Source organism: Narcine bancroftii, chromosome 5 (genome assembly GCF_036971445.1).
Source record: "Narcine bancroftii isolate sNarBan1 chromosome 5, sNarBan1.hap1, whole genome shotgun sequence".
Taxonomy (NCBI): domain Eukaryota; kingdom Metazoa; phylum Chordata; class Chondrichthyes; order Torpediniformes; family Narcinidae; genus Narcine; species Narcine bancroftii.
The window spans coordinates 235,604,354-235,616,876 of record NC_091473.1 but is presented as its reverse complement, the minus strand read 5'-3'; the positions used below and the strand labels follow the sequence as shown (position 1 = coordinate 235,616,876).

The following is a 12,523-nucleotide window of genomic DNA, read 5'->3' as shown; positions in this document are numbered from 1 at the left end:
CAAGCCCCATGTAACAATACTGTTTCCTATTCCATCATTCTGTCATTCCAATGTGTTTTGACTTGCAGCTCATTACAAATTTTACACGTTGCGAATTCTGGTGCATTCATGTTGGCCCTGTGCAAATGTTGATGTTAGCCCTGTTGAAAGCATAATACGTTAACAGTATCACACTGTCCTCTACTCCTGTGGCTGTGACAAGAGGTGATGCTGAAATTCTAAACAAATATTAACAGACTCTAAATAATGACCAACACCGACATCTTGAATCTGCATGGTATAAGCCCTCCAGATTTATTCCTGTGGACCATGGCCAATTAATATTCTTTTCATGTATATTCTTGTTGCATTGGAACCCATTTCCTATCCAGAGACTTGCCTTTCTTTTGATTTTAATATTGGGTATGACAGAAGTTTTAAACAGATAAATTCCTTCTGTATAAAAACACAAGTTCTTTTCATTCAGTTGACCGTGTGGTGCTGGAACAGTACTGGCTGCACTAATGTGCCTTTTTTCTCACTGCTCTTGGTCTTGTTCATTGATGCACTTCATTTTCTTTCCTTAGTGAAAACAGCAGTCCTCTGGAGTTGGATGATGAGGGGGGCACGATGTTTCTGCGAGTTCTCATTCACCTGACAATGCATGATTATCCACCACTTGTTTCTGGCTCGCTGCAGCTACTTTTCAAACATTTCAGCCAAAGGCAGGAGCTGCTTGTCACCTTTAAACAGGTGAGGAGTGCCATTAACTGTCAGATACCAAAAACATAACAGGTTCTGAATCATGGTAGAGAGTTGCATTGTGTAACTTTCAAGTCGCATTGTCGTTTTTACAGATTTCAGATTTATTATCCGAGTACATACATGACATCACATACAGCCTTGAGATTCCTTTTTCCTGCAGACATGGCAGAATTACCACTAATTGATGGTGCAAAAAATAAACTGTACACAGCGTAAACATGTAAACAAATAGAAGAACTGTATACAGGTAATGAATGTAAACAAACCGACTGTGCAATGCAGAGAGAACAAAAGAAAATCTTTAAAGTGCACAAGTAAAAGTCCTTAAATGAGTCTCTGATAGAGGTTGTAATTGAGGAATCTGATGGTGATGAGATAGCACCTGTTCCTAACCTGGTGGTGAGAGTCTTGTGGCACCTATATATCTTTCTGGATGGTAGCAGTGAGAACAATGTGTGTGTGATGGGTGGTGTGGGTCTTTGATGATGGCTGCTGCCCTCCAACAGCAGCGTTTGCTGTAGATGTATTCAGCAGATGGGGGGGGGGGGGTTGTCTGTGACCTGCTGATTGGGTCTGTCCCTCAGAGCTAAGTGAAAGCAATGCTGGAGTAAGATCTGTGGGTTGGCAGATAATTTACTCACACCAAGGATGCATAAAATTCCTTCGGAAACACCATACTGGGCTTTACATGCAAACTTCCTCTGAATTAAATTGGCCCAGCAATTAAACTTGTATTACTTGCCCTTACAAATGTCCAGTTAAAATTATCCATGTTATCCTGCTCCCTTTTGGTCGTGAGCCTGAGTGAATATTTAAACCAGGCTCAGCAGGGTCAAAATGGCTTTTGAACTGAAAGATAGAATAAAGAAAACAGCAGGCACACCAACCAAGCTCTTCGACCCAATCAACCACAATACCAAATTAAATGAATCCCATCTGCCTCAACATAATTTGTGTCCCTCCCCCCCCTTCCTGTTAATTTTTCTGGTTTTTGAATTTTATTGTCACTTCTGCTTCTAACTTCCCCTGGCAGGGTGTTCCAACCACCAACCAATGTTTTAAAAGAAACTTCCTTTACAGATCCCCTTTAAACTTTCCCCTTCTCACCTAAACATATGCCTTTTGGGATATGATGCAAAAGTGGATTGTTGGAGGGGAGAGACTCTAGGGTGGAAGGGCAGAAGGAAAGGCAATCGAAGGTTAGGGAACATGTCAAGTGGGAAAATGTCCAGGGCAAAAGCATTGTCAAATTATTTTGTAGATCGATTAAAAAAAAAAATGTTGCTTATGGCAAAGAAAAACCCCTAAATTTTTTATACAAAGGCATTGCCAAGATGAGATCTTTCAACTTAACTGACATTCAGTATTTCTATTCAATTTTATCATCGGGACGTTACATTAGTAGTAATACCAAAAGGCTAATATCTGCCACTGAGAATCCATGATAATGCATTCCTTTGACATCAGTGCTTTCAATAATACCAGTCATATTATTGAATGTTCATGTCTTGTCAATAGATCTGAAATGAATTAAACGAAAGAACTTCTGTTCTACTTTGAGGCTTCACGTGCAATGTAAGGTTGTGCCAATGTGCTCAGAAATTGAATATGAACATGAATTCCTTCATGCTTTACACATCAATATAAAATGCTAAATTTAGACCCAAATACACCCAATTAACCTACCGTCCCTCTATGTTTTGAAGTGTGGGACAAAACCCACGCAGACACAGGTTGAACGTACAAATTCCTGCGCTGGATTCAAACCCAGGTCACTGTAATAGTGTTGCGCTAACTGTGCCACGCAGAAGTAGATTAATTTAAATGTTCTTCATTATGCTAATTAATTTCTAGATCAACTGTGGGGGGGAAAAAAAAGAAATTTGCTCATCCATTTTCCCATGTTACAGGAAGTTGCAAAATTAGTTTTTGATTTAATGGCAATGTCAATATACACGTGCATTTCATGATGCAATGAATTTATAAATGTAGTTTGTGTCAAAAATAGCTTAGCTTTTTTGGCTGGCATTATTTTAATATCAGTGTTATTTTTTTCAAAGTATTTTTAGCTTCTTTAAAAAAAATCTGGCTCCAGTAATTTAAATCTGCCTTTATCTTTTTAAACAATTTATACTTTTTTAAATATCTGGACAAGCTTTTCATCATTTATCAATGAAAAGCGTTAATTCTGTTTGGAAATTCTTGGTGCCTGCCACATTGACCACCGCCAGTGGGCTGATCTCGCCTCCAACCGTGCATCTTGGCGCCTCACAGTTCGGCGGGCAGCAACCTCCTTTGAAGAAGACCGCAGAGCCCACCTCACTGACAAAAGACAAAGGAGGAAAAACCCAACACCCAACCCCAACCATCCAATTTTCCCTTGCAACCGCTGCAACAGTGCCTGACTGTCCCGCATCGGACTTGTCAGTCACCAACGAGCCTGCAGCAGACGTGGACATACCCCTCCATAAATCTTCGTCCGCGAAGCCAAGCCAAAGAAATTGCTGCTGTGAAACTATATTTTATACTTTATACTTAGATTTTACTTTTAAAGCAAAGGATCAGATTTTTAAGGAACATCAGATATTGCTTCCCAGTTTAAATCATGTTAAGATGCGCAAGTGAATGAAATGACAAACAGTGCATCTTTGAAATAACAAAGTTAAGTATTTACTTTGAATGTCTTTTAACCAACTTACCACACATGCAGAAGAACGCAAGTTGATATTTATACCAATCTATTATTTTAGTGATAATTTCCATGTGCATCGTCCTTTGTTTTCCTTCATTCCAATTTTATTGGCCGACCTTTGGATTCCCTGTTATCGGTCTCATCAGTTAAATTATTCTAGGTGTGCTTCAGATGAGTAAACAAATCTGGTTTCTTAAATATCTCTTCTATGATGTATAGGATGATACTTTGCATATACAGTATATGATTTGTATATGTGTTTTGTGTGTTTGCAGTGTGTTGCACTGAGGACTGGAGAATGCTGTTTCATCAGATTGTACTTGTACAATCAGATGACAATTGAACTTTGTCACATATTGACAGTTAAATTAAAAGTAATTTACTGCCAAACCAGCTTGGTTCAAGAATCTGAATCAGAGTCTATATGTAAAATGCTTTTAATACATTTCTAACATAGTGCAGGACTATGTAGTGTAATAAACAGTCTAGGCAATTAAAATATTAAATGACTTCACTGATAAGTACTTCATTTTGTTCTAATAACACTAACCACTCATTCCTCCACCAGCAAACAGAATTTTATACATTGATTTTATGATTGGACTGACAATGAAGTTGCTGTTTTTCTCCCCCTGTTAGGTTCAACTTCTTATATCACCTCAAGATGTGGAGAACTACAAAGGGATCAAGGCTGATTTGGATCGTCTGCGTACTATGGTGGAAAAGTCAGAGCTCTGGGTGGAAAAGAAGAACAGAGTGGGAGCTGAAAGCAAAAAGCCTAAATTGGAGGTAAATTCCCACCATTCAAGGGAAAAGTACATTTTGAACACTCTGGATTATTTTCCACTGGCCTGAATGAGTCCGCACTCTGTAATATTTATAAGGTGCACTGCAACAACTCACTGGACAGAGCCACCAAATCAACGGTATCTGTCCGTTAGAAGAATGTGGGAATGGCATCACTTTCCTGATATCAATTTATCACCAGCCCTTCACTGTCATGTATCTAAATCCTGGAATTCCCTAGCCAACAACATCATGGGAGTACCTATAACGGTTCACGGCAGCTCCCAACTATCTTTGCACAGGTTAGGAAGGAAGACCTGATGGTTGTTCTTGCCTTCCAGAAGCAGACACAACAAGCCCTGTGCAAGAAGGCTTCCACTGACTGCTTGCTCAGCCCACTCTTGATTTTAAAATGTCCCTTCTAATTTATACTGTCTTTATCCTGAATTTTACTTGTATCCTGGAATGAGGGAATTAGCATGTGAAGAACGTTCGACAACTCTTGGAATGAACTCCTTGGAGTTCAGAAGAATGAGGGGGACCTCATAGTAGCATCGAGAATGTTGAAAGCCTAGACATAGTCGATGCGGCAAAGTGGTTTCTAATTGGAAGGGAGTCTAAGACAAGAGGGGATAACTTCAGGATTGAAGGGTTCCCATTTGAAATAGAGACTTGGAGGAATTTCTTTATCATGAGAGTGGTGAAACTCTGGAATTTGCTAACTCAGGTGGCTGTGGAGGTTAAGTTGTTGGGTATATTTAAGGCAGAAGTTGACAGATATGTGAATTGTCAGAACACAGATAATAAAACATTTCAGCAAAGTGCAGGCCTTTCCACCCACAATGTATACCTACCAAAAAAAAACCTTCCTTCGTAATGCTCTATTTTTCTTTCATGAATGTGGCTAAGAGTCTCTTAAATCCCTCTATTGTTCCAGCCTCAACCACTACCAAATCATAATGACTACTGATGAGAGAGTTGAGGATCCAGTTGCAGAGTGAGGTACAGAGGCCTAGAGTTTGTAGCTTCTTGATCAGCAATGAGGGAATAATGGTGTTGAAGGCTGAGCTGCAGTTAATGACGAGCAGTTGTATGTATGAGTTGCTGTGTTCAAGGTGATCCAGAGCTGAGTGAAGAGCCAACGATATTGCATCTGCTGTGGAGCGATTATGACGATAGGCAAATTGCAGCAGGTCTAGATCTTTGCATAGGTTTGTGTTAATTCTGGCCATGACCTGTCTTTCAAAGCATTTCATCACAGTAGAAGTTAGAGCTACTGGGCAGTGGTCGTTGAGGCAGCTCACACTATTCTTGGGTACCAGGATGATTGATGCCCTTTTGAAGCAGGTGGGAACCTCTGACTGCAGCAATGAGAGGTTGAAAATGTCCATGAACACTCTGTCAGTCGGTGCAATTTTCAGTTCCTTGCCTCGGCCTGACACCTTTCGATTCACCCTCTTGAATGATGATCTGATGTCTCCATCAGAGACGGATATCCTTTGCAGGGATTCTAGTAGGCACTGTTTGGTGGTTCTTCTCAAAATGGGCATAAAATATGTTCAGTTCATTGGGTAATGAAGCATGATAGCTATCTATAGTGCTTGCCCTCGCTTTGGGGTCTAATGGCCTGCACTCCCTGCCATAGCTGGCATGTATCTGTCTCTGTCACTAGCTTACTCTGGAATCGCCACTTTGCTTCGGAGATGGCCTTCCACGGTTCGTACATGGTCTTCTTGTAAAGATCCCGATCCCCGGCCTTAAACGCCCTTGTTCTTTCCCTCAGCAGGTTGAAAATTCTCAGATTCATCCAATGCCTCTGGTTGGGGAACACCCTGTATTTGCGAGTGGGCACACACTCATCCACGCAGGTCTTGATGAAATCGGTGACACCTGTTGCATGTTCATTCTTGAATATGTTCCAGTTCACTGATTCGAAGCAGTCCTACAAACGCTCCTCTGCCATTCTCAACCATACTTTTGCTGTCTTTTCCTCTGGTGCTGTGGTCTTCAGTCTCTGCTCACATGCCGGGAGTAAAAGTATAGACAAGTGATCAGACTTGCCAAAGTCAAGTCTTAGTATGGCTCGGTAGGCGTTCTTCATGGTGGTGGTTTCCCTGGTCTCTCATGTGATGTGTTGGTGGTAGTTTATCTGAGACTTCTTCAGGTTGGCCTGATTAAAGTCTCCCACAATAATCGGGAAGGCATCAAGATGTTCTCTCTCATGGATATTAATCACAGTGCTCAGTCCCTTCAGTGTCAGCCTTGCATTAGCCTGGGGCAGAATGTACACTGTGACCAGGATGATGGTGGTGAACTCCCTTGTCCAGATGTTCCGGGTCAAGGGAGCAGGACTGGGTCATGACTGTCATGTCTGTGCACCACAATGAATTGATGCTGACACAGATGCTGCCTCTTCTCCGTTTTCCAGATGTCAGTGTTTAATCAATGCGATGGATGGTGTAGCCCTTGGGATGTCTGCGTTTAACCATGTTTCTATAAAGCGCATCACGCAGAACTCCCTAATGACTCTCTGATATTGAAGCCTGGTTTGGATTTCAAAATGTTTGTTCTCCAGGGATTGTACGTTGGCCAGGAGGATGGTCGGGAGCGGAAGCCTCAGGTCCCAGCGTCTCAGCTTGACCTGTACCTTTGCATCCTCTGATCAGCTCATGATGGAATGGGGGAGTGGACTTGATAGTCGAATGGCCTATTTCTACTCTAATAATCTTAGTCTTATGGTCTTTTGTGACACCTTCAAGCTCTCCAATCATCTGATGTATTGGTGCTCATCTAGATCTGGTTTCTTGTACGATGCGTGTTTTTTTTAAGTGGTTCCTCTGATCGATGGTCATCCTTTGCGTTGTCAAAACCCTAATCTTAAAAATTTTGTTCTCATTTTCTTCACCATGCAATTTGGGTTCACGTCTTTCGATGATCCTTAAATCCAAGCAGTGTGAGCTGATGTTGTGATATTAGATCAAAAATGATCTTCCATATCCTTTATCCTGTGAGGAGAAACATCAAACACCTGAAGGTGACATCTTTCACATCTCATTAATTGATTAGCAGAAATGATTTACTGCATTTTCCGCTCTAGAAAACAAGGTGCTATGGTCATAAAATGACGGATCTGATCATTTAAGTCCTTACAATATCAGTGGCTATTCTTCTTTCTTTGGCTTGGCTTGGCGGACGAAGATTTATGGAGGGGGTAAAAGTCCACGTCAGCTGCAGGCTCGTTTGTGGGTGACAAGTCTGATGCGGGACAGGCAGACACGGTTGCAGCGGCTGCAGGGGAAAATTGGTTGGTTGGGGTTGGGTGTTGGGTTTTTCCTCCTTTGCCTTTTGTCAGTGAGGTGGGCTCTGCGGTCTTCTTCAAAGGAGGTTGCTGCCCGCCAAACTGTGAGGCGCCAAGATGCACGGTTTGAGGCGTTATCAGCCCACTGGCGGTGGTCAATGTGGCAGGCACCAAGAGATTTCTTTAGGCAGTCCTTGTACCTTTTCTTTGGTGCACCTCTGTCATGGTGGCCAGTGGAGAGCTCGCCATATAACACGATCTTGGGAAGGCGATGGTCCTCCATTCTGGAGACGTGACCCACCCAGCGCAGCTGGATCTTCAGCAGCGTGGACTCGATGCTGTCGACCTCTGCCATCTCGAGTACTTCGACGTTAGGGATGAAAGCGCTCCAATGGATGTTGAGGATGGAGCGGAGACAACGCTGGTGGAAGCGTTCTAGGAGCCGTAGGTGATGCCGGTAGAGGACCCATGATTCGGAGCCGAACAGGAGTGTGGGTATGACAACGGCTCTGTCTACGCTTATCTTTGTGAGGTTTTTCAGTTGGTTGTTTTTCCAGACTCTTTTGTGTAGTCTTCCAAAGGCGCTATTTGCCTTGGCGAGTCTGTTGTCTATCTCATTGTCGATCCTTGCATCTGATGAAATGGTGCTATAGTGGCTATAGATTTGGTATAAATACAGTTGTCCATTATTGTAAGACAATTGTTACATTGTTTCGAACCGATCAACAATCCTATTTTAATTAGGAATTCAATGACAATGTGTTCACCTGTGCAGTGTTTTGCCACCAGTGGCTTCAACGTCAAAGTGTCAATGTCCAGCAAATGATTAAGAAATTCTTTAACGTTGCTGATGCAGCTTTGGTAGAATGTCACTTTATGATGTGTATAATTTCTAATCCCTTCAAAATCACGTTCATTCCAGTTTTTATGAGAAGATTCATGTTCATGACAAAATGAATCACTTTAGAAAACCACAGGCTAAGATTTCAATACCATCTGTGTGATAAATATATTTGTGAGTGGCATGCGAGCTGATTCCTGAGAAGTGACTCATAAGCAGAAAATGCTGGAAGTCCGCCTGCAACTGTGGAACGAGAAACAAAACTAGTGCCACAAATAAATGAGGTTGGATCCCAAATTTTAATCACATAGAAGATTCATTTTATGATAGCTTTTCAACTTTGGTACACATTTTCAATGACCCATTTTGGGGTGAACTTTTCCAAGTATCCTATACATATAAATAGACAAGAATTTTACCCCACACATTGGTTTGTTTTTTTGCCAGGTGAACATTATGGGAATGGGAAAGCATACTGCTTTGAACTTGTCCACTTACCTTGGAAATGGAGGAGGGAGGCATTAGTTCACTTAATTCTGTACATACAAGAAGATAGATGAAGGCCACTTCGCCCCTCAAATCTGTCCTACCCTACAATATGGTCTTGGTTGATCTGCCCCAGGGCCTTGACTCTTCTGTTCTAGTTCATCGTTGCTTTCAATTCTCCAATGTTTCAAGAAGTGATTCTATCAGAGTTTTTTGTTTGGGCTTCAAGAAAAACATTGACCAGGGTTAGATCCATTACATTAATTACTACTTCTGGACCAGTTGAGGAAGAGGACTTCCTTGAGGCTGAGCAGGGTTGTATGTCTGATCACTGGCATCATACCAAGATTTCCAGCCTTCAGTTCTCTCCTTGATTCTGCACCATCAAGCCACCAAATCATTCCAACATATTTTAACCAGCTGCCTGCGATCTCCGCTCTGAGTTATAACCAAATCTGCTGTTGTCAGCATCTGTCCTGAAGCAATTTGGCCTCCTGTGAAATCTCTGCACCAGAGGTTGTGGAGTCTAGATCACTGGAGGTAGTTAAAGAAAAAGTAAATAAATTTTCTCTCTGGGACTAAATTTGTTGGGAATAGAAAAATATACATTTCTTTGTAATTGAAAAGGAAAAATACTGCAGATGGTGAAAATGTGAAACAACAATGGAAAGGAGATGCTGGAAATATTTGTCAGATCAGACAACCTCTGTGGGGAGATGAAAAACATTAACGTTTCAGGTCAATGTCCCTCAATGAACACTTCCGAAGTTTTACGAGATGGGGAAACTAAAAATGGAAAATTCTTCAAGTGCACACCTGATTTCCTGTTCTCCTGATAGGAAACACAGCCGTGGGAATATGTCAGTATAGGATTACCTAATCACCTGACATTTGAACTTCTTGTCCCGATGCATAAACAAAAACCATTTTTGACATCTTGTCCAGCAAGGCCACAGTCGTGTTTGTAACTGTCCCTATTTCTGTGGTGTTTTTCCATGTGATTCCACCTCTGCAGGAAACTGTGGACGAAGCTGCTGCTTTGCCAAATGCATCAGGAAGGAAACACTGTGGGAATTATCAAGAAGTCAAAGAGGTAAGTGTTTTTTAAAATTATTATTTGAGAAGCTAAGTGGACCACGATAGGCTTGAACCTCTCTCAATTTCCTGACGTCCCAGCATTGAATGGGGTGGGAAAAAATCCAAAAGCTCCCAATGAGCTTTGTTTTCCTGTCACCCGGACGCAGGCTGAAGAGTGGACCACCTGTCCAGTTAGTTCCCATGCATCCTGTGGAATGGATATCGCGATCATTGTTTTCCCTTCAGCAAAATGGCTAAGCTGCAAACCAGCCTGTGCAGGGAGATGGGAGATGGACTCTGATCCCACTGCTGTCTGAGCGACTACATCTCCTAATAAGCATGCTGCAGAATGGTTTCCAAACAAACTGCCAACTTGATGTCTGAGGACAGCGATGGAATCAGCAAAGTGCTGATGTGAAATAACCAAGTAATCTCATAGAGTGAAAAGTATAGATTTGGGGCAGTTTTACAATTGTGCCTGTGAATGTTTATGTCATGAATCATTTTATGGATTTATAATTCACACAGACACTGCACGTTTCTCATCCCATCCACGTTGTTTTCAGGAATAAGAAAGGATACGACAGGAGTGCTGCGTGAACTGATCTGTACTGTCCATCTTTCAGATTTTGGAGCATCTGAATAAAATGTGTGGCGTCGGTGAACAAGTTAGAAAAAAGCAGCAGAGGCTGATGAAAAATATGGGTGCTCATAAAGTAATGCTGGATCTTCTTCAGGTACCTTACGACAAGGTGAGGAGAGAGGCACGTTCTTGAACATGACTTGGACAAAAAGAGAAGAACTCACAGTCCTAGCAATCATGGTCGGACAGCGCATCGTGGTTCTTTTACAATAGAACGTTTTGCTGTTTATGGCTTATTTTTATTCAAAGCTTTTGTCCCTAGATTTTCTCTGTCCCTTTGGCGGAAAATTTCATCCCTCAAAAACAGATAGTTGGATGGGTTAACATATATTAAAAAAAAATCTTGCTTCCAGCCCACACAATTTATGATTTTAACCAAAATGGAGCAGGAGGTTGTTGGCTATTTTGTAATTAGATTGTACGCATAAAAAAATGACCAGCACTTTAAAGTTGACAATGATCTGTTTGTCTCCCAGGGATTGTGCAGTCCATTGGCTGGAAAATTGCGTGGGGGCGAATCTTGTTTGATGAATCTGGTGCTTCACTCGCTCCCCAGAGTTTGGTCTCTTACACACCTTCACAGAATCTTTGTTCTCCAGACTACTTCTGGATCCCCTGTGTTTCTAATATTTTTGTCCCTCTTTGTTGCCGTTCAACGTCGTTGCTCCATGAAACTGACACCATCTGCACGTTTAGCTAAAGATGAACTTCCAAAAGTTGTGATTAGTGATATATTGCTCCTCCAAAGTTTGCAGATGGAATCTGCAAGTTGATGATTTTTTAAAAAAAATTTCATTTAAAGCCACAATGAATTCATTCATTTTACAAATATATAATTCAAATCCCAATACATATGGTATAAAAAAAAGAAAAAGAAAAAAAAATATAGAAATGTAGATCTACCCAGGACCCCCCACCCCCCCACATCCCATACTAACCCCCGAATGAAAAAAGAAAGAGATAGAGAAAGGGACCAATGCTCTTCAACAGGAGTTCTATTTCTATAATATTTCATAACATTGTATACATAGAGACCTGAGAAGAAATAAAATATCAAAAATTCATTAAATATTTAAAGCCACCTTTTGTAAATATGGGCTCCATAATTTTCAAAAATATGTAATATTTATCTCATAAATTATATGTTATTTTCTCAAGTGGTGTACATTTCTGAACCTCAGCATGCTAACTTTCCATTCCCAAATTTATATCTGATTTTTTTTTTCAAGATATGGCTATGCACTTTCGAGCTATATATAGCTAATGCAATTTGCAAAAATTTAAATTGATAAATACTCAGTTTTAATTTAAATTTAATTCCTTTAGCGTCTCTTAATAGAAATAACAATGGATCCTGTGGGAATTTAATCCTGGTTATTTGTTCTTGGAAAAAAACCCCTACTTTCACCAAAAAGGTCTGCAAATCAATGTTGGCTTTATTTTTTTTTTTCAAATTAGTTTTTAAAAACAAAATATGAAGAATGTTTTTTCCTTGGCCATGTCAGAATGAGAATTTATTGTCATGAACACTTCGTGAAATCTGTTGTTTTGTGGCAGCGTTAACAGTGCAACTATTGCACCGATTTCCATTTCAAAATAGTGTAAGAAACTAGGGGAAAGTGAATCTGATGGCAGAGGGGAAGAAGCTGTCCTTATGCTCTAGGTACTCGCCTTCAGGATCATAGACCTTCTTCCTGATGGTAACAGCCTGGTTGGTAAGGGTTATTGAGAATAGAGGCTGCTCTCTTGAGACACTGCTTCTTGTAAATGTCCTTGATGGCGTGAAGACTGGTGATGTTGCAGGCCAAGTTAACACTCTAGACTATTTTCCAGTCCTGTGCATTGGCGTCTCCGTGCCTGACCGTGATGCAACCAGTCAGAATGCTCTCCACGGTACACCTCCAGAAACTTTCAAGATCATTAGTGACATACCCAATCTCCTAATGAAGATGCTAT

General features: G+C 41.1%; 1 protein-coding gene across 4 annotated transcripts in view; it reads left to right on the top strand.

Annotated features, from left to right (window-relative positions):
- Window positions 1–12,523, top strand: part of itpr3 (inositol 1,4,5-trisphosphate receptor, type 3) — a 263,225-nt gene that overhangs the window by 157,946 nt on the left and 92,756 nt on the right. For all 4 annotated transcript variants that reach the window (XR_011358441.1, XM_069941706.1, XM_069941707.1 and 1 more), the window contains exons 25-28: window positions 567–732; window positions 4,076–4,225; window positions 9,863–9,940; window positions 10,551–10,676. Coding sequence is in view for 3 of the 4 variants with exons in the window: in XM_069941706.1 (XP_069797807.1) it covers window positions 567–732; window positions 4,076–4,225; window positions 9,863–9,940; window positions 10,551–10,676 (520 nt within the window). In the remaining variant the exon portion in view is untranslated. The remainder of the gene's footprint in view (window positions 1–566; window positions 733–4,075; window positions 4,226–9,862; window positions 9,941–10,550; window positions 10,677–12,523) is intronic.